This window comes from Ambystoma mexicanum, chromosome 5q, assembly GCF_040938575.1.
Source record: "Ambystoma mexicanum isolate Mex_15411 chromosome 5q, UKY_AmexF1_1, whole genome shotgun sequence".
Taxonomy (NCBI): domain Eukaryota; kingdom Metazoa; phylum Chordata; class Amphibia; order Caudata; family Ambystomatidae; genus Ambystoma; species Ambystoma mexicanum.
The window spans coordinates 916,502,538-916,524,440 of record NC_090933.1 but is presented as its reverse complement, the minus strand read 5'-3'; the positions used below and the strand labels follow the sequence as shown (position 1 = coordinate 916,524,440).

Genomic DNA, 21,903 nt, shown 5'->3' with positions numbered 1-21,903 from the left:
AGGAAAGCTGGGCTCCTGCTACCCTTAAGAGGTATTCCAACTCTTGGAGCACCTGGAGCACCTGGTGCAGAAGGAAAGTATTACATCCAGTTTCAGCACCTTTAGAGGAGATCCTGAATTTCCTAGCTTGCTTTGTAGAAAGAGGTCTCGTCTACAGAACAGTGAATGCCTATCGTTCAGCCATTTCTGCCGGACATGATCTCGTCCAAGGGGTCCCGGCAGGAGAACACCACCTTGTTTGCAGATTACTCAAGGGCATCAGGCTCACAGTCCCACCTCTCTCCCGCTACGACAAGTTTTGGGACGTTAATAAAGTATTGAATCTTTTTCTGTCATGGCCACGTAACGAAGAACTATCCCGTACAGCCCTATCCGGCAAACCTACTACCCTTCTTTGCCTGGTCTCTTGCAGGAGCGTCTCTGTCGTCAGAGCTCTTGATCTGGCGGGCAGGACCTTTTCCCCTGATGGCATCGTATTTCATTTACACAGGAGGACAAAATGCAACTCCAGGGTGATTTCTTACCCTGCATTTAGAGACTAGCCCAAGCTTTGCTTGGTTAAATGCTTGAAGGTTTATGAAGAAAAGACAGCTCCGCTTAGGACTTCTCCTTATGGGGAGCTATTGATAGCTCTGCGTAAACCACACAAGGCAGTTTCCGCTCCAATTTTAGCACGCTGGGTGCGTTGGACTCTAACTAAAGCAGGGACAGATACCCAACACTTCGGAGCCCACTCAGTTAGAGGAGCCATGGCCTCCAAAGCCTTTCAGGCTGGAGTTCGCCTAGTGGACATCATGAGGATGGCAGACTGGGCAAGTGAATCACTATTTAAGCAATTCTACCTAACACCAATAGACCAGTCAGCATTTATCATGGTAAGTAAGTTTTAAGCAAGCATAATGTGAGCCTCCAGTCTTGACATAGAATAAAGATTTTCCATAATAACTTACTAGAAAGTCTTAATTCTATTAAAGACACGGAGGCAAGCATTATCCCACCCGGCGAGAAATAGCAGCGTGTATCACGTTCATAAGTAATGAAATGCATAACAATGAATTTTTATCATTTGGAATTTTATATGTATTTTGTCAGAATAACTCCATGAAATTTCTCTCCCACCCCGCTAAGGGAACTAGGGTTGTAATATACATGAAGTCATTTTTACTCTTCTATCCCTCTCCTGACAGCGCCTGCAGACAAGTACGTCTGATCAGTAGCTCGACCCAGTTTTTCCTCTATGAGATGACTACAATTACTATTCTACTATGGATAGCCAAGTTTGCAGCCTTGAAAGAGGAAGTTGCATCATATTCAAGATTGTTTATGAAGGGATACAGATCCCTATTGGAGGACTAAGGTCACGTGTTGGTGGCCTCTAGATGAACTCTAGGAAGTCTGGGAAATGGAGTTTCTTATTTTTCCTCAGAGACTTATGGACTTATTATGATGTTGTTACTATGTTGTTCTACATTGTTATATTTGGTGCACCTTTTCTTTATGCATATTAACTATGATGCACTCAGGTGCACAGAATATCTTGCTGCTGAGCTTTCTTTACTTGTTTTAACACAGAAAGAGAAGCATAATGCTCGCCTCTGTGTCTTTAATAGAATTAAGACTTTCTAGTAAGTTATTATGGAAAATCTTTATTCACTTTCTTACATCAAAGCAATTTAAGTTCTGCAGTTTTGGGTACAACTTTTGTTTGGTTGTACTGGAACGAGTTTCTTGAACTGTATAATAATTCTCTTTTAGCCTCCTGGCCATCCCATTCTCCCAGTTGACTTCAACAACGTAGGGGAATGTCTCCAGGATCTGTTCCTGTTTGGGAGCTTCTCCCTTGCTCCCCATTGCTGTTGGCTCGCTGTCAGTGGCGTTCTCTTCCAGGGATTCTCTCTTGCTCCTGCGGCGTCCTGTTGTTCCTTCATGTGACCAGTTGGATTGCTGCTTCGTTTCTCGGAATGGTATCAGCGTTGGTTTGTGGGCCGCCTGTCCACCACATATAATTTGTGGTCACGCCACCACCTCGTTTTGGGCTCCAGACCGCTATGCTTCTTGCATCTGGGATACGCTGTGTCTCTGGCATCTCCCCCTTCAGTCCAGCACAAGCTTCAATGTCACAGGCTCCACAACTTTCTTCTGCTCCGCCTCCTTCAGGTGTTACGCAGGACAGGGGCTTCCCTTACCTGCATATGCGTTCCTCTCTCCCGTGTTGTTCGGCATGTAATCGCTATTCAACTTCCTTGCCTAAATTGATTGGAGACTTGGATTTAAAGAGATACGTTCTCTTTATTTTTGATAATGGGATAGATTGCTTTTTCTTCACCCAAGTCTTGGGACTTAAGTCCTTGGTATTTTAGAGAGCCCCATGTATGCCATTATGTGTAATGGTTTCGGGAGTTCCTCACAGGAATGTGAGTCCTTGTCCCCTAAGGAGTCTCTCCCGGTGAGATCCCACTTGCCAGGACCCCTAGGCGGGTGTTGCAGAGCGGGCACTCCTCCCGTCCCTTGATTCGTCACAACACCCACACACATATGCAAAAAGTTACAACAATGATACAGTCAATACAAGCAAATCAAGTTTACATCCATTTCTAGTTTCAAATGATTAGTCTAAAAGAACAAACATTTATAACATTCAATAATACCTGGCCTTATCCCACTATAAGGCTCATATTCATGCTCAAGAGCGCAAACAATGATTTTCATGATCCTGTGGACAGCACTACTGTCTAATCGGAGATCAATCGGTCCAACAATAAGGCGCTTAGTAGACATCTCCTGGAAGCTGGCCAACTCTTCACTTCTGGCTACTGGCAGATCCTGCTGATTTACTGAACCTGAAAATCAGTAGCAGAATCAGTGTGTTAAATACCATCCTAAGTAAACAGGGTATACGTTTTTCAAATAGTTTCAGCAAAATATTTTGTGAACATTTCATCAAGTGATATCCTATCCAAAAAATGCCAATCTCATATTGCACTCTGAAAACATCCCAAACACATTGTGTTCATACTTGCAAAGAATCTCTGAAACATTTCTGGGGGGGGCAGGGAGTAAACTGTACTGAATTCACAGAGCAGCCCCACAGCAAAAAAGACAAGAGAAAGATAGTACATAAGATAAAAAATCCTGGAGAGAGTTCTATACATTTTCCTACGAGTGATGAGTGTGAAAGAAAGATTGTGTGCAGAGTGCTGTGGCAACAACACATTGATTACCCTTCATTCTATGCTGAAACGGGCTTGAGAGGCAATGAATGCCTGCAGACTGCCTGTAGAGCTATATGGAGGTGGTAAATGGGGTTCCCCAGAGCCGCTCTGCACATGTCCAAGCACATCCTGTTTTATCTTTCCTAAAGTAGGTGCTCTGACACACCTTAAACCTGAGTTTTTAGAATCAGTAAGTTTAATTTAGCTGTACCTACACCAGAGTATCCATTAGGGAAGTATTTCACTGGCTGCTCTTCCCCTGAAGAGAGATGCCTGGAGGCCAAGGCTGCAGACGCTACTTCCTCACTCTGTGAGCTAAAAACTTCTATTCATGTCAGTCTGCACTCTTTCAGAAGATCTGCTAACCCCTCTGCCACGCTGCTTCCATACACATAGGAGCCGGTCAGAGGTGTATCACCACGCTGTGGACCCACTTGCCATCCTGGAATTTCTGCCTTATTTCAAAATGGCTGATTTGCCTCTTGAACTTGCAGCCACCACCCCACCAAGCCCAATCAGCGACAATTACCAATGGGGTGATAATAAGTGGCCACGAATGCGAACCCTTAGGGAAATGTGCCAACTAATGGATAGAAAACAAGGAATCAGGGCAATTACCAATCAAGTGCAGCGAGGGAGAAGGGACCAGGGAATAACCAATCAGGTCCATTATGGATAACCAGGAGTAGTACCATGTAAGAACCCAGCAGGAGGCACAAAGGGGGATTGAGACTGGAAGAAGGAACACAAATGGGAGAGAAGAAGTCAGGAGAAGATGCAGACCTAGAGAGCTAACCTGTACAGACCCTGTTGCCTTTGAATCGTGTGGCCACAGAAGCGACTGCTTAAGGGTTGGGCACATTAGGAAGCTGCCTGGCCCAGAGAGTGACCTGTGGCTTGTGGGGATATCACAGCCTGACAAAAAACCCTAAGCAAAATGAAAGAAACATGATGGTAGGAGTGTGTTTTAAAGTGTTCTTGTTAGCACTGGAGGTTGACCCATGGCTAGAGTTTGAAAACATCTATGCCTGACAAGAGCCCTAAACAAGGAGGGAGAACAAAGTCGAGGACCAAGCAGTGTCTTGTATCCCTTTACCAAGATTGTCAAGATGCAAACAGGAAACTATACCCAGAGGTCTGCAACCTGTGGATCTACAAATGTCTTGGACTATGACTCATATGATACCTCATACCGTGGACTATGCTGGCTAGGGCTAATGGTACTTGTAGTCCAAAACATCTGGAAAGCCAAAGGTTGCAGACCCTTGTGCTAACCTGTAATGTATCTGGAAGTGAACAACCATGCCAATGGTGCTGGAGATTGTATGCGTCTCTGTATAGGCACTGCTATCTGTAGAATCCCTGCTATCTATACAGGAGTATTACCACAAGGGGAGGAATGGTGCAGGCAGAAGGTAATGTGAGCACACAACTGTCAATCTGCAGAAGGAATTATGTAAAAAGGGGAACCATAGGCACAAGTCGAAAGCGATATGCAGGATCTGCCATTAATTGATACATAGTGGAGGGATTAGCAGATGAAACAATACCACATGTTCTGCAAATTAGCATGTGCCATGAGTAGTATAAGGGCTTGGAGTATTAGACACCATCTGGAAATGTTTGCCACACATTCTGTTATTAGATGTATACAATTATATTTTGCTCACTGAGGACTATAAAACAGACGGATCATCATAGACACTACCTTGTAACATAGATGCAGAACAGTAACACTGCCCCCTGCTTTCATGAATGTGAACAGTGAATCCATGTTATAGTCCATGGAGGTTGCTGTTTTGGATAAATAGGGATTACTGCAAAGACTTTGAAATATGTACATTTGACACTTGGAATGGTTCATTAACTAAACTACTTTAACAGCTTAGAAGAGAAACAATCTTGAGAGACAGAGACAGAGACAAAGAGAATTTTTGCTACCCACCTGTGGTGCCATCCCCTTGCTTTCCAGCACATCATCAGAATATATCAGGATCTCACCACTCTGGTCTCCTCTGTTAAGCAGGCTATGTGCCCTGTGGGACCCAAGAATAGCCTGATATTCTCTTCAACAGGAGGAGGTAAGTGAGCTCAGGCAGAGAAGAATAAAAAAGGCGCAATTGTGCATTTAACTAACACTACATGACTTTCCTGATCATTGGAAAGAGGTCAGGAGAATGGCGATTACATATTCTCAGCGGCACCATGGTTTGGGAAGCCCTATAGGGTAGTTGAACAGTTTCTGGCGGGCCATGGAGAAGACTCCTGATGGCACGGTGAACCTGAGAGGGGCTACCATGTTTCCAGATGCTACACAGGCACAGGAGAACAGCGTCCCGGTTCCGGGCATGCATACTGCTTTAAGTGATGTGCAATGCTATGCAATCACAGAACGGAGTTCCGGCTTCACTCCCAGACCCACTGAGGGTTTGAAACTGGAACAAAAACAATTCAAATCTCAACTCCTTCTGAGATTGGATGCTAGTTTTCTATGATCTCTCTGTGCCTCAGGTTGCTGTCGTATGTGACGAATCTGGACAACGTCCCTTCTTCCCAGGGTGGAGCCACCCCGGCTGAGACTAAGGAGGTGAGCTTGTTAAGCAAGACCCTCACTAGAGGTCTGAGAGAGTGGGACCTCACTGGAAGGTTGGACAAGGACTCCCATTCCTCCAAGAAACTCCCTAATCAGAATACACTGTCTGCTTATATGAGAATAGAAAAAAACTGATGTTACTTCGGTTTTACATCCAACAAATTGTAACATTGCTTATTTCCCTTTGGTTTCAGGTAATCCTGGATTCTACTTGAACTCAACAACCAAAGAGGAACGGCACGTCCCTTTTAAAGACGGCGGTGGAAATAAAGGGACGAGGAAGAGACCGTATCCTACACAGAGGCGAGCCTCTGACGTGCAGACTTCCTGGAGGGGCAGAGCCACGCTACACAGTGTAGCCAGTGGTAGCGTGGAGAGAGACTGGGAAGAAAAACAGATGCCAGAAGGCCGGTGCTGGGAGAGGCAATACAACTGTGGAATTGACTGCCTGAGCAATTGACTGACAGAAGTACTGTCTAACCTGGTCCAGTGAACATGCTGTAGCTGTGGTGGGTCGGTGACCCAAGAAACGACACAGAGACAGACCGAGTGGAGGAACTTATCCTCTGCTTGAAACACAAGAACCGCAGAGAGTGCAGAGTTGAACGAAGCAGAACATCAGATGCTCACAAGCTGGGAGAGAGGGAAGCAGCACTAGCCCTGCTGCAATGCCAACCCGCTGGAGGGCACCCGAAGGCAGAGAAGGCACCAGGGTTGCCCAGGGCAAAGTGAGGCAAGGAGAATTGAAGAAAGAGACTTGCACAGGGGGTTACGGGAGCCCTAGAAACCCAAGCATTGAAGATTGTCATGAAACACTGAACGAAGTACATGGCTTAAAGAAACTAGATAGCCAATAGGGCCTAGAGAAATAAGACATTTGGGAAACCATACAGAGGAGGGCGCCTGGAGGGTACAACCAATTTACTCAAGATAGCAAACTAAGGATGAGAAAGTGGTGGACAAGGAAAAAGGAAACAATTTCCGCATGTAAAGATCTTGGAAAAAGTAATTTACAGAAGGACTTATACATTCTTATGAAGAGCTTAAAAGGAAAGCTGAAAGCATTTGATTTGTGAACTGTTTTTGCACCACAAACTATCTCCTAAAGAGAGACGCTTCGAACACAGCTGGACAAGCCTGAATTGAGAGGCTAGTGATCTGACATATTGTTTGTTGGTCTACAGTGGTAAGGCCTGATAGTGAATAGGTTTTTGAACTGAGGACTACTTTTAATTGGATGGACGAGCACCCTTAGTTTAGTGGGACAGATAGATGTTTTCCTCTTTTATTTAAATAAATACCATTCAATATGTCATCATCGAGTAATAGTCCTTATTCTGGTTCGCCACACTTGCCATCTTGTTTCCCAGCTTCTGTGTTCTCCAACGTTGCCCTTCAACCTGTCCCTTCAGCTAATCTGCGTTCACTTCTGCTCCTGTCTCAATGTGCTCCTCATTTTGCTGCTTCCTCCTTAACTGCTTCAGTCCAGCTATTTTTGTTATGATGTGCTTGTCTGAGTCTGCTGAAGCTGGTCATGTGCTCAGTGATGTCATGCCAGTGTCAACATGCAGCGATGGGCAGAGGAACTCCAGAGCCGGCTGAGGGGCCAACGGTCAGTTTACGGACCCTTCCACTGAACGCTCCCGGGCTGCTCATTTCACTCTCTTGCACTAATGCCATGAACACCCATATTCAATCTAGTCCTTTTTCATTGTACTTGGAAAGAACTAGAGGTGCCTTATAGCCCCAGACACAGCACTCCCTTAGAAAACGGGCTGCTGGTCCTGTTGGCCCATCCAAATAATTTCAGGAGGACTTTCCTTACATGGATCACTTCCACTTCTTATGCCCCAAGATGCAGCAGTCCAGGGGCACCCTTCTCACATGGATCCTTTCCGCCAAGTATGCCCCAAGACCCAGCACTCCCAAAGCTATAGGCTGCTGATCCAGTTCTGCTATGGTCCTCCTCCTCCCTCTCCTCCTTTGTCCGCCCTGGGTGATGGGTTTTCTTACTTGGGGGCGGTGATGTCCATCTCCTTACTTCATCCTGATGATTCCTGCACCCCCTGCAGCAGTTCTGTACCGTCACCTTCCTTTCCTGCTTTCCTTTCACCAGGGTTCTTCTTCCAGAGATCCTCGTCGCCAATGTAGTAAAGCAATGTCCATACTTGTGATAGGTTGCTTATTAGTAAGTTTACTTCCAGTTTCTCCAGTTACATGTTCCAGGACAGAAGGACATCAGGTACAAGACAATAGATCACCGGCACCCATCACCCAGGGAGGGAGGGAGGGACCAACTGAATTGTTACAGAACACTCAGCACAGCATTCTTACACTCATACATCAACATTCCACTTGACACTTGCATGACATCACTAAGCACATGACCAACTTCAGCAAACTCAGACAAGCACATCATAACAATTTTGCCATTATCTTCTAAGCAGAGTGCATCCAACCACCCACTTCGGTTCTAGCATCGACCCCATGACACAAAGTGGGAGGTGGTTGTCCCATGGTGTCTGGAGCCCAGCACCAACTTGACTACATTGTGTTATCGCCACTGAGTTGGGTGGAAGCAGTTTCACATGTGACCTTTCTTCCAGGTTCCTCTACAGTGACTTCAAAGTGGATGCCCTGGAACGTAGTATGATTAAGGTGAGATGCGTCTCTCCCGAACTTGATACTGACATATATTTCCTTGAGATTAACTACAACAATGTTGTCTAATTGGAAACCCCATGGCGGAATCTAGTTCAGTAAAATAGAACAGTGACCCCAGGAAACCACTACAAGATAAAAAAAAATGCTGTTCCACCTCAATCACTTTGAAAGCAACAAAGCAAAAATCAGTGACATAGTGAATACTCTTAGGGAAACTCCTTTGCATTGGCCACACCCTATGCATTTTCCCGGAACTGACCATTAGACAACCTTTCCAATTTCGAGGAAGCCTTGTTCTTTTACAAAGTCTTCCAATTACCCAACAATGCATCCAGTGCCCAGAACCAATTGTTGGACTTTAAACAGGGAAAGCAGGATCATCTGGTCTCAAATATTAGTCAGCCTTGACAACTTGTGGCAGACTCTCTTTGGCCCAAGATAAACCAGCATACCCAAGTGGGAGCTTAAGTAGGAATACTAGAACGAAGTATTGATTACCCTGGAAACAACTTCCCTACAAGTACTCACTTCGTTCAAGCGATACTACAAACGCACCGGTATATATAAATACCTGTTCCCATCCCAGCCTTGGCTACACCAGAAAACTCTCCAGAACGTGTACAACAGGAAGCCTTGTGTGGCTCTTTGAAGAAAGCTTACAAGAGGAGGAATCGCTTGAATTGTGACTGGCTGTATTTATTTGAAATCCTGCCTGCTCCAACCATCCAAAACATCTGGAAAATGGCAGGCCTGTTGTCAGAGAGGAAAGAAACGACAATTATGCAAGCAAATAGGAACCTTCCTACAAGCCCCACCTTGGAGATACAGCTCATGGGACCTTCAATTCTCTGTGCCCTGGAGGTCCATTTAACGTGGGTAGGTCAACCTAATCCTTTTCTGGTGGTTGCCTTACTCAATACCAAAGCCTACAAGAATTATGTGGAATATACATTCTTGCAACAAGTGTCAATGCCTTTAAAGCAAAGACGAAGAGGTGCCATGATTGAAGTCATAGATGGGATAACAGTGAAAATGTTGCCAACAGCAATTCAGCCGGTGAAACATTCATGGTGAAAATACCTTTGCGGTAAAAAGGAAGACAAGCAAAAAGTAGTGAAAAAATGCTGCTGATAAGTTATCAAATGCAGTACTGTTTCGGTTGAATTGAATTGTATATTTGTATAGCGCCTATACACAATGTGTTTCAAAGCACTTCAAGGAAGGAGGGAATATGGGAGAAAACAGTTAAATTCTTGCAAGTCCTTGAAACAATTCAGATTTTGTGAAAACGAACTATCATAATCAGCCTGGTGACATTTCAGATAGTGCAAGTGCAAGGAACAATTAAGGAGAGGATTGGAAGGGAAAGAAACAAAACCAGCAGTAACATTACTATGCCTGACGACAATTGATGTAGTGCATGAGTGTACAAGAAGAGGGGGAGGGCCAGGAGGGGGGTGTGGAGTGAGGGAAAAGGAGAGGAACAAAACAAGCGACTATAATATAAGGTCAGAATGACGATTATAAGAATAGTGCGGGGGGAGAGGGAGGAGAGACAAGGAGGGAAGACGGGGAGAAGCTGCTATCAAAGGTCAAGGAAAAAAATATAAGAGTAAGTGCTAATGGACTTATGCAAGAAAAGAAAAGGGAGGGTAGGAGGAGAGGGCAGGAGGTTGTGGTAGGAGGTTGGGGTAACAAAGCTGTGGGCGGCTTGTGATTGTCTGGTTAAGGCTTAGGTTAAGTGCTAGGGATAGTATAAGGGTAGGGGTAAGGCTGGGGATTATGGTAAGGCTAGGGTAGGGTAGGGTTAGAGTAAATATTTGGGCTAGAATTAGGATAAGAGCTAGGCTCATGGTGCTTGCTGGTGATGTTGGGGTTTGGGTAGGGTAAGGGTCATTGCTATGGTTAGATTTGGGGATGGGATAAGCCTAGAATTAACACAGTAAGTTAAGGTTAACTTTAGAGAAAGGAATATAGTTAGGGAGGATGGGAAGGTATGGTGATGTTGAGATTGGTATTTGGATAAAGGTAGAGTTTACAGCAAAGTATTATTTAGGCCTACTGTTAAAGTTGGGGTTAGGATAGAGATAGGGCTAGCATTGGAGTAATGCTTGGGTTAGAGTTAGGGTAATAAGCTATCAAGGTTGTGGAGGGTGGATGAAGTTTGAGTTAGGGCTATTGTTCATTTTATATTATTTTGATGTTTTGTATCATGCAACATTCAAACAAGAGGCTTTAAAGCACAGGGTGTTAGTGCTATGGAAAAGGCTAATGGTTAAGTTTAGAATAAGGTCTTTGGTTAGAGTTACGGTTAGGGTGATGGAGGGTTGGAGACAGCGTTGTTTTAGAAAGGGCTTTGGTTAGTGTTATATCCTTGTACTTTCTTGTGTTAAAATATAGCTTTTTTGGCAACCTTATCACTGGCAACATTTTCAAACTTTATATTGTTTGGCTGAGAACAACATTTTGAAAACCTCTGTTTGATAACAAATGTGTGTCACATGACTACATTTTCCTAGCAGAATTTTCACATAGAAACCTTGGTCATCGGTCCTATCATCTTACAGATCATACCACTGCATCTACAATTAACCAGTACCAGGAGGCCATAGTCTTTCATTTATAAATACGCTGGCCTATCCAGCAGCTTTGGGATTACCAAGGCTGTTTGTTCATAACTCCTTTGTTAATTGGGCCACCCAAACCATCATTTTTGGATCCGATCTATGTACCGTCAGATACTGTCCAGCATTCAAAGGATGTCTCTGCCCAATTTTTAAGGTCTACCATTTAGCAAGGGCCATCACCAAATCGAGGTATGTCAAAGCATACCAGCAGTGTACCAGGACTATGGAAAAGTCTGTTCAGAGGCAGAACACATAACAAAACGGAAAAAACACCAGGGCACACCTATATTACTGCTTTTCTGGTAAGTACCTAGAAAGGTATTTTTTAGCATTTTCGAGGATGAAATGTGGAATTTTAGAGGTGCGGGGGCAAAGACTCAACCTTGGCATCTAGGTTGGATATACACGAACAAGAAATGGTTGTTCCTAACAAGAAAATTAGGAACTCCCGTCCCCTGCACACTATCTAGTATCTGAATACTAGGTTTTTCCAAAAAAAGAAAAGATTGCTTTGTTTATAGTGATCTCACTCATTGAACTGTTTCTTATTGATGAAACTATACTAAATTAATTATATGAACTTTGTTCTATACTACTACATTTTTGTTCTGATTATTCAGATACTAGATAGTGTGCAGGGGACGGGAGTTCCTAATTTTCTTGTTAGGAACAACCATTTCTTGCAGAGGCAGAACACATTCCATTACCCGCTACTGTCCCTACGATTGGGGTTCCTGGCCGATTAACCGATGGGCACATACATACCCTCACATTTGCAGAGAAGGTAGAATTATAAAAGTGCATGAATGAATTCCCGAGTAAGGGCTACATGACATCATCACAGCTCCCAGTGGGGGCCCCACTGTTTTTGTGCCCAAGACAGAAGGCAACGTGAGACCTTGCACTTTGAAGGGGACTCACCTACTCATCAAGATTGAACAGAGAAACGAGTGGAAGATGGCCTTAAACACCTCTGGAGTATTTTGAGTATTAGGTGATGGCTTTTGCCATCATCCAGCTATTTTTGAACTCCATGTCTTGACCTTATGGATCTATTTATGTAATATATTGGTATACTTGCTGTGAGGAAATTGAGAATCCGCACGGGGAGTGTGCTCTCGCCTGGGTTTTCTTAATTTCTTTGAAAATTAAAATGAATGATGGGAGATCAACCTCCGAAAATGTGTGGGGCTAATCTGGACACGTTTTCTAATGCTCGCCACACAACAGACATAGTCCAGTGTACTCTGGGGGGACACTGCCGACAGGCACAGTCCCCCCTGTCACATTTATTTGACAGGTGACAGCGAGGGATGCATGAAAACGTCCAGAGGAGAAGGGCAACACCTTCCTCCTCCCATGGCCAGCCTAATTAAATATCAAAGTCTCCATTACTGTTGTTTAAGTTCTGTGTGGTGGCAGTGCATACTGACAAGAGTTAATTGAAGTAGGCCTGCGAATAGGCCTCGTCACAGAACTTAATGGGCAGGAAAACAAACACTTCTTTGATATGCAATGTGCCACCTTGAAGCTAGCTTCCACCCCTCTGTACGAAGGACAGTGAATGGCATGTCTGGGTCCACTATTTACCGCAGGCAACCCATGCAGAGCAGACCCCTTTCAGAGGGACAAAGTATGTGCTTTGAGGGAGACGGAAGCCTGTTCTCACCACACACTTCAGGGGAGATCTGCACTTTGATCAAGAGCCACAGAGGGCTCAGTTAACCAGAGAGACGCTTTGATCTACAACAGACAGGAAGATGGGTGGGACTTAGGAGTACGTGTGGTCACCACTTACCTTTCCTGTTGCAAAGCACTTTGGTCCTGACCTCACGCATAACAGAAGACTGCTGGTGGGGACCCCGGATTGGTTCCTTAAGGTAGATTTAGCCTGCACCAATCACTGGGGCCCATTTGGCTTTAAAAGAGGACTGAGACTCTCACTAGCAGATCATCTGAAGGCTTCACTAGAAGCAGGAAAGAAGAACTCCGCATTGGACCCTGGCTGAATGTAGTCTACCTTACAGTTTTCGCCAGTGAAGGAAGGCCAGGATTTCCAAGAGGGAAGCAAGATCCCTCCCCTAAACATATCCCAGGGAACAGAGGGTGATACCAGGCTCAGAGGACCCGGCCAGCAGCTACAGAACCGGTACCCAGCCAGCATACAGCATGCACCGCTAGGTTCTGCCAGCAAACTTCCTAGGTGGGAAGTGCCAGAGAATCCCTGAACAAAGGACAATGCCATTGCCTGCAAACACTCTCCTCGGTTTTGGGCCAGCGTCCATCTGTTAAGGACATTTTGGAGGCAGTCGAGCCCTCAAACCGCGACTGACTGCACCACTTGACTGTTGTCATGCAGCAGTCGCTAAAGCCATCCAAGATGCCTCGACCAGCGCTCCAGATCCGCCAACCAGCACAGAGACAATGATTCTTGACCCCGATCCACTGTGTAGACCAGCCCGCAGCCATCCGTCCAGCCTCGCTTGCCGAACTGCCTGCTGCCTCATACCCGCAGCTGTCTCCCATCTTGAACTCTGTCGCAGGAGCTGCAAAGCATCCTGGAACAGACTTTACGCTGTCGGGGAACAAGAACATCTCAAGCACCAGGGACATTGTGGTTCTGTCCCCCTTTTCCTTCTCCAAAAGGCCCCTAGTGACATTTATGACCCCTTGCTCCCTTGGTGCTGAAACCAAATAACCTTGAACAGTTAAGACTGATTGCTTGGCCGACTACCCTTCTGTCAGTATCCAAAGTGCATCCTTCCCTTTGTGAAACTGTCCGTCCTCTGTTCCTTTACAGCGTGGGTTGCATTTTGTAATGTGCTAGAACGGTCTGTTGCATTGCAATAATAAAGTAGATATTTTTATAGAACCTTGACTGGACAGTTCCTTTAATCATTGGATAATAATTGTATGTTCGCTGTGTTGTAACTAACCAACGATCCAAAATTGGACAAGAAGGTTCATAATTTACTTGTGTTCCACAATCTGTTTAGATCCCTTCTGGTGTACTAGAGGCGTGGGGCTGATTGATGGTTTAGAAACCGACATTCATCCCTGGACCACTGCTGCCCCAGAGGTTGATTCATCACACTTACCCAGTCTGGAAATACATATACAACATGTTTCAAAGGTATTATCTCATTTGTTTCACCATCATCTGTACGCGAAAGCCAAAAGATGTGCTTTTCACCAATCCCAGGTTACCTTTTTGAGGTTTGTTATAAGCAGCAAAGGGATCCCTATGGAGCCAAGGAAGATCGAAGCAACTCAACAATGGGTCAGCTTGGAAAACATAAAATCTTCTGTGGCAAACCAGAAGGAGGACTCGGATAAGAAGACATACTTCACTAAAGGAACTGTATTTAAATAAAACTAATGCCTTACTGAACCTGCAGGTCAGATGGGAATGGGCTAATGATAAGGTGGGAAGGGAAGTGCATGAGGGAGTGGAGGGCACGCGGGTGCAGAGGGGGAGTGGGCCCCTGGGCTATGCGAGTGCTAAGGGGAGGCCAGGTGGAAAAGTGCCAGGGGAGTAGAGGGAGTGCAGAGAAAGAAGGTCCTCATGCTAAGTGTGGGGACAGGGCTGGATTGGGCTCATTAGAGGTGCAGGCCCCTCCATGTTAGTACAGGGGGAGGGAGCCTGGTAGGGCAAGTGCAGGCTTGGGGTTGGAGGGGTCAGGGGAGACCAAAGGCTGGTGTAGACTGGGCGAGGAGGGCCTGGTGCCATCTTTGACTCAGACGGAACCATGCAGCCAGTCAAAAATGCAGCAGCGGGGGGCATTAGCAGAAGAGGGGAGAGGAAAGTAAGAAGAGAAAAGAAGTGTCTTGAGAAGCTTCGGGAACTTAAGGAGATCCGGCTCAATGCTGAGAGGGGCAGAGAGGCCGTTCCAGAAGGAGGCTTCTGCAGAAGAGAAAGATCTTCCCCCTACTCTCTGCTTGGAAAAACATATGATCTGCAGAGAGTTGGAGCTAGAAGACTGAAGGGAGTTTTTGGGGAGAGATGTAGCGGGTCCCAGGCTTTGTGGATGATGCAGAGGGTCTTGAACTGATCCTCACAACATTTGGGAGCCAGTAGAGAGATTTTAGGACTGGGGACCTGCAGTCCCTGGGCTTGAGGCCAAGTATAAATCTTGCAGTCCTATTCTGGATTAGTTTAAGGGGGCGAAGGGAGGAATTACGCAGATTGAGGAAGAGGCTGTTGTAGTAGTCCAACCTAGAGAGGACCAGAGCTCTAGAAACAATGAGTTTCTGTGGGAAGGTGAGGAAAGGGAGAATGTATCTAAGGAAGTGCAGCTGAAAAGTGGGTCTTTTGGCAAGGTCCACGATGTGAGGAGAGAAGGACAGAGAGGAGTCGAAGATGATACCAATGTTTTTTGCCTCACAGCAGGGTGAAGGGAGGGGGCCCATGTAAGGCGGCCACAGAGTAGGAGGCAAGGAGGGAGCTGGAGTCCCAATGAGAAGGATCTCAGTCTTACTGGCATTAACGCAGAGATCGTTAGCAGCACGCCATGCTGGAATAGCAGTTAGATAATCGGGAATGAGAGAGGAAGAAGAGGAGGCAGTGGCGGGAAGCTTGAAGAAGAACACAAAGTGAGGAGAGAAGGCTGATAGTAAATGAGCTAGCAGGGCAAGGTAGATGTTGAAGAGCCACAGCGAAAGGATAGAGCCCAGAGGGAAGCCGCATGTAGAGTGTGATGGGGGAGAAAAGGGCCCAGTTGAACCTGGGATGGTCAGTCGGAGAGCAAGGGTGTCAACCAGTCAAGTCCCAGGTCGGTGATGTCAAGGGTGTCATAGAAGTGATTAATAAGGGTCGCATGATTGACCGTATCAAAGGCAGAAGAAAAGTCAAGAAGGATGAGAACGGAAGGAGAGTTAGAATCGACATTTGAGAGCAAGTCTTCACGGGTGTTCAGGAGTGCAGTTTCCGTGCCTGCGGCTGCTCTGAAGCCAGACTGGTGGCCGTGGAGAGAACCAATCGATTCAGTATGGTGGATCATCTGGGAGATGACCAGCATCTCCAAGAGTTTGCCCAGGAAGGGGGTAATGGAGCGGTCGACAGAAGGCTTTTTGAGAAGAGGGAGTGCTTGAGGGGTAGCGGGAAGGAACCAGTGGCAAAGGAGTGATTGCAGAACTCAGCCAAGGCTGGAGCATGGGAGGCAACGTTGTCCTTGCTAGTTCTGGAGGAGCAGTGGAGCACCTGTTTGGAGAAGACTTTCATAGGGAGGGCTTGTCTAAAGACCTCATCCTGTGGTATAGACGAGGAGAGAAGGAGAGAAGGGGGCCAAGGACAGCATGAGAGCGGGTGAGGGAGAAGGGAGGGGTGAGGGAGAAGGGAGGGATGCAGAGGAGTGAGGACAAGATGTGCTATGTTTTGGTTATGAAGTGAGGCCAGTGCAGTGCAGAGGGTCAGGGATGGCAGAGGTGAAGTGGAGACTCCAGTAGGATTGGTGAGTTCCTTGCAGAATTTGAACAGTTCAGACATGCAGGCTTGGATGTAGGCCATCTTCTTCAAACGGATGGAGAGTCTGTATTGCCTTTGGAGCAGGCAAAAGACCAGTCTGTCAGAGGATGTGCTCGAAGTCTGCCACTTGCATTCAGCAGCTCTGCACTTGCGTTTCAGAGAGGCTAGGTCGGAGTCATACCAGGAGTTGTGCTTGGAGGCGAGCTTCATGCGGATCCTCATGACAGAAGCAAGGATGTCCAGAGTTTTGGAGATGGAGAGGTGAAGGCTAGCAAGGGCTGTGTGAGTGTGAGTTAGTGTCCGGAGTGGGAGGGGGAATTAATGTGGCAGAAAAAGGAGCAATTGACACTTGCTTCATCAGTCAATTGACGGAGAAGGCGACTCACAGCTCGGGCAGAGGTTTAGCTGGGGGACCCAAGAGATCCAGGTGAGAGGACAGGAGAGCATGGTCAGACCAGGAGAAAGGTGTAGAGAGAGGGTTGGAGATGGGGACGTCTGGTGGGATGAAAGCATCCAAGGTGCATCCGGCTGAGTGCGTCAGACCGGAGGGAAGAACGGTGAGGGAAAGAGTTGCAGAAGCTGCAGAAGAGTCCAGAGGATGCATCAGGAGAGTCAAGGTGAATATTAAAGTCTCGGAGGAAGAGAAGCTTGAAGGAGCAGGCCAGAAGAGAAGAGGGGGGATTAGACTAGACCCTTCATTCTCTCTCCCATTCTCAAAGTCTGCTCTCTGTACCTCCCTTATGTGAGCACCCCACATACCTTCTCCGTAGCAGGTCCTGCTTCAGTGAGGCAGCTATGACCTGATGTGGCAGGCATTCTCTCCAAGTTCTGGGCGTCTTCTCCTGAACGCAAGTACTAGTGTTTCTTTGCATGCCGATATGTTGCTCACTCTCTGGTATCACATTGTGTGAGCGGGGGACTGAGTCCTCCTCTCTCACTCAACAGATTTGCTGTTGTTTGTTGGGCTCCGAGCACACCACATCCTCCGGCCTAGTTTCCCGTTCCCTCAGGATTCTTTCCCGGTCTCTCTCTGGATCTCTTTCGAGGTCCTTCTCCGAGCTACAGCCGGCTCAGCATGGAAGTGCGGCTCCACCACCAAATGACGCCTGTATGTCAGAGGCTCACCTCTGCATATCACTTCTTTCCCCTCCATTCAAGAGAGGGGCTTGGGGGAATCCATTTATTCTTGTTACCAGATACAAAAGGGGTGTGTTTAACCACCGAGCTCATTGAGAGGGCAGCATTGCCTTGAGCCAACTGTTGATATGTATTTTCTACATTATTTTGAGCTCCACAGTTGACGATCAGATCCACTTCCGATATTGCCATATATGCAGACAATGTCTCAGTTGTAGGGGGTTCCTGTCCCAAATGGTAGTCCGTGTCCCCGGGTGGAAATTCACCGCCAGTGAGGTTGCGCTTTGCCAAACCCCTACGGAGGGCACTGCTTAGTGGGCTAACCTGCTTTGCCTCAGACGGGGTGGCTCCCCCCAAGGATGAAGGGATGAAATCTCAGATTCATCAAACTTCCTAAAGATTGTTTTTTTTCTTTTTAAAAATAAACTTTTATTTAACTTGCACATTTTTATCACATTACAGTATTTGCATTGCACCATGATTGTTCCAGTTATTGGCATTACTGTTCATTGTTGAAGCATAACATATTCAATTGGCAAAATTTCCTTGATCATCCTCATTTTCACTTTTGTCCATAGGATACTGTCTGGGCCTAGCCCAGGCATCTTTAGGGCGGCATTGTCACAGGCAATAGGCTGGTATATATCGCTTTGCTATCATTCGCCCACATCATATCTTTCATCCAGTCTGCCAGTACCGGTGGTTCACTGTTCTTCCAGCGCATCAATATCACTCGTTTGGCTAACAAAAGTCCCAGGTTCATGAATTTGCGCAAAGTTGGGTTCATCTTAGAGACAATTCCCAATACACATTTCCCCGGATCCCAGCTTATGGCAATTTCAGACATCTCATCTAGTTCTTTACACACATCTGTCCAGTATTCGGTTAGTCTAGCACTGGACCACATGTGTAGCATACCTGCCTCTTCGCATTCGCATCTCAGGCATTTCCCTTTGACCGTGGTGTACATGTTTTTGAGTCAGGCCTGAGTGAAATGGTCAGGCCACATAGTTGTGCCCACTGTGCTTCAGCAATGGTGGTACCCAAATCACGTTCCCATTCTTCTTTAATGTTTATGGTTTGGGTGTCCCTAGCTAGTAGTGTGATTTTGTATAGTGTAGAGGCTGATTTCTTGACCACACTTGGTGAGAGTACATAACCCAGACTAGGGTGTGATGGGGTTTTTCTGGGAAGCACTCCCATGTGTGGCAATAGACGAATGTAGCCTGAGGTATTGCAATTTCTGCATTGGTGTGTCGTCTATGATCATTTTGATTTCGTCCCAGCTAATGAATAGCCTATCGGTATACAGATCCCCAAAGTGGACTATGCCCTTGTTTCTCCAGTGTATGGCCAGTATCGGATCTTGGGTTGAGGCAATGTATGGGGCGTCCCATAGGGGCATAGCAGGGCTGGATAGCACAGTGTTTCTAAGATTGTTTGTTACATGCCCTGCACGACGGACCCATCGTTATTTTCAAAATAGTCAATTATATTTTGCATCACGCTGGTTTTATACACTGGGTCTGCTAAGGCCATTGGCTTGAACCTGCATGGAGGCCTGTGTAGGTTGACTTAGGGAATGACCATCGATAATGTTATCGGGGAGTGGTCTGATAGCATTCTAGGGACAATTGTGGCTTCCGTTACCCAGCTCTGCATCTCATGTGGCACCAGCCACAGGTCGATTCTGGAGTGCATGTCGTGAACCGACGAGTAGAAGGTGTATGGTGCGCGCCACACCTTAGGGATCTATGAGTAGTTGCTGTATGGTCAAGGTCCAGGTCTTATATAGTGTTGAAATCCCCACCGCAAATGATGTGAGCTGATGGATACCTAGCACACTTCTGGAAGACTTTGGTATAGTACCCTTGATCATCAATATTGGGGCCATATATGCTAATCAGTAACACTGGCCTGGGTCTGGGACTAACGCTTGCATCTTATACTATACAATTCCAGTTAATATATGTTACTAGTACACATTTTAAATATATCCAACAGCCAAGAGCTGGTAAACCAATACTATGTTAACAATTTACAAGAGCAGTTGCCAGGTGTCTATCAACGCCAGTGTGAATAAGGTGATAGTTGCATCTTCTATGGTAGTCCGCACTCTCACCTCTGTTTTCACGAGCGGCTGTCATCGCTCCCAGCTGCCTGCTTGTCTGTCAAAGGGATATTTGTTTCGACAAAGGAGGCCGCCTCTTCCGGGATTGTAAAAAAAGTCTTCTTCTTGTATTGCAACCTAGCCAGGTACAACATTGCATAGGGTATTGGACAATCTCGCAGCATCTTCTTTACTCTGGTGAATGTGCACCTTTCTTGCTGTACTGGGAGGGTATAGTCTGGAAAAATGCAAAGTGTACTGGATCCAACTTTTAGCTCCTATTTGTCTCTAGCCGCTCATACCACCAGGTGTCTATCCCTGTAGTTCATGAGTTTTGCGATGATTCTTCTCCAGTAGGCACCTGGTTTGGGGCGTGGAGCCAGTGACCTGTGGGCTCGCTCTACCACAAACATCGCCGACCATCCAGGATCTCTGAGCACTTCCTTAAGTAACTCTTCAACTAGGTTTGTGGTGGCTTTATATGACAGAGCGGCGCGCCGGCTGCGCTTGAGTTTGCCCCCACTTTCTCACTCTGTTGGGCTTAAGGTTACAGAGCTCCATGTGCTGCTTCGCCGTTAGTTACTTAGTGGATCTTTGAATACTGCGCAATACATGGGAAGTGGCCGTGAGGGAGAGCGAATTGGGGTGATTCCACACACTTCGGCTGGGTGGCTCTGCGTGGTTTATTCGCTTCCAAATGTCAGAGTGGATGATCAATAGATTGTTCTGTTCAATGGTTTCCGGCTAAGGTCTGGTGTCGGGGTGCCAAGCGCTTTGTTGCCCCTACACAGGACTTGCGATAGTGCTGGTGCTGGAGAGGCTTGCTTAACCCTCTCTGAAATTATCACTTGCCCCTCCTCTGCCACGCTCCCGTCTGTTCAGGCCCTGCGTTCCTCCTTATCGTCACCCCCATGTTCCGTATATTGAGTCGAGGTATCCCACTGTGTTATAGGTACGGAGGGGCGCGTGTGCCTTGTTGCCCAATGGGACTTTCTGCTGCGTTACTGAGCCTCGCTGTGCACGTGTATCCACTCGTAGCCCCTCAGCTCCCAGCCAACCGTCACACTGCCAACCCGCTCCACCCAGGTTAGGGTAGCTTGTGCTTTAGCTGCGGATCACTTTGTGGGGTCCGTTCACTTTGATCTGCCTCTGCAGGACCATGGGTACGGGGTCAGCAATCCGGATGAATCGGTCTGACGCTCCGACGGTGGGGGTATCTCTCCCATCCCTGTCGTTGTTCAGCTCAGCTACTGTGTGGTCTCCGGTATGTTGAGTGGAATCGCCCCCTCGTTACAGTTATTTGCTACAGCTATTCCCCTTCACAAACGCAGTCTTGGCATCAGCGTAGGGGGTATGTGCTGGTTCCTTGATTCACCTTCCGGGAACCGTGCCATCACGCAGGCGGGGCCCGCTGGGTTACAGGGCTCGTTGCAGATGGCCGCCAGGGGCTGTGGCTTCAATTTGATGCAACTTCGGCTCTGCACGTTGGATCTTTGCGATTTTTTGTGTGGGTATAGGGAGGACCATTAGACACTCCTCTGCTCAATAGTGTTTGAAACTGGTCATTCTGTAGCGAGATATATTTCAAGTTCCCCATCTAGTCACCGGAGCACACACTGAGAGCGGCATGCTGCTTGATGTGCAACAGCGCCCCCTTGATATTTTTTTAAATAACTACTCCCAAATCATTGCAGATTTCAGCCACCTCTCTGCCAATATCACCAAACTGCTTGGACGACATCATCGGTTCTGTTGAATGTCATTGGTAGATTGGTAGAGAAAGCTTTTCAAAGCCTGAAGAAAGATTTCATGAAAGCTCCTGTTCCTCAGCAGTCTGATCAAACCAAAACTAACCAGGCTGTCGGGGGAATACTGCTACAAAACAATGACACCACTGGCTTGGGGCCATGATAGACTACTCTAGGAAATTGAGCCACAGCGAAAATAATTATGTAGTGTTTGAGAAGGGCTTTTTGGCCTTCAAGCAGGACTTCACCAAATGGAAATCTCATCGACAAGGGGCATTTTCTTTTGTGGTGGTATGCACAGATCACCGTACTTACAATATTTGAGCCTCATTAATTGCAGAAACAGCC

The 21,903-nt window shown here is 46.6% G+C and overlaps 1 protein-coding gene across 9 annotated transcripts in view; it reads right to left on the bottom strand.

Annotated features, from left to right (window-relative positions):
* The window catches only part of VPS13B (vacuolar protein sorting 13 homolog B), a 3,421,660-nt gene that overhangs the window by 2,663,578 nt on the left and 736,179 nt on the right, over positions 1-21,903 (bottom strand). For all 9 annotated transcript variants that reach the window (XM_069621427.1, XM_069621422.1, XM_069621424.1 and 6 more), the window contains exon 13: positions 2,649-2,840. In XM_069621427.1, coding sequence (XP_069477528.1) covers positions 2,649-2,840 — 192 coding nt within the window. The remainder of the gene's footprint in view (positions 1-2,648; positions 2,841-21,903) is intronic.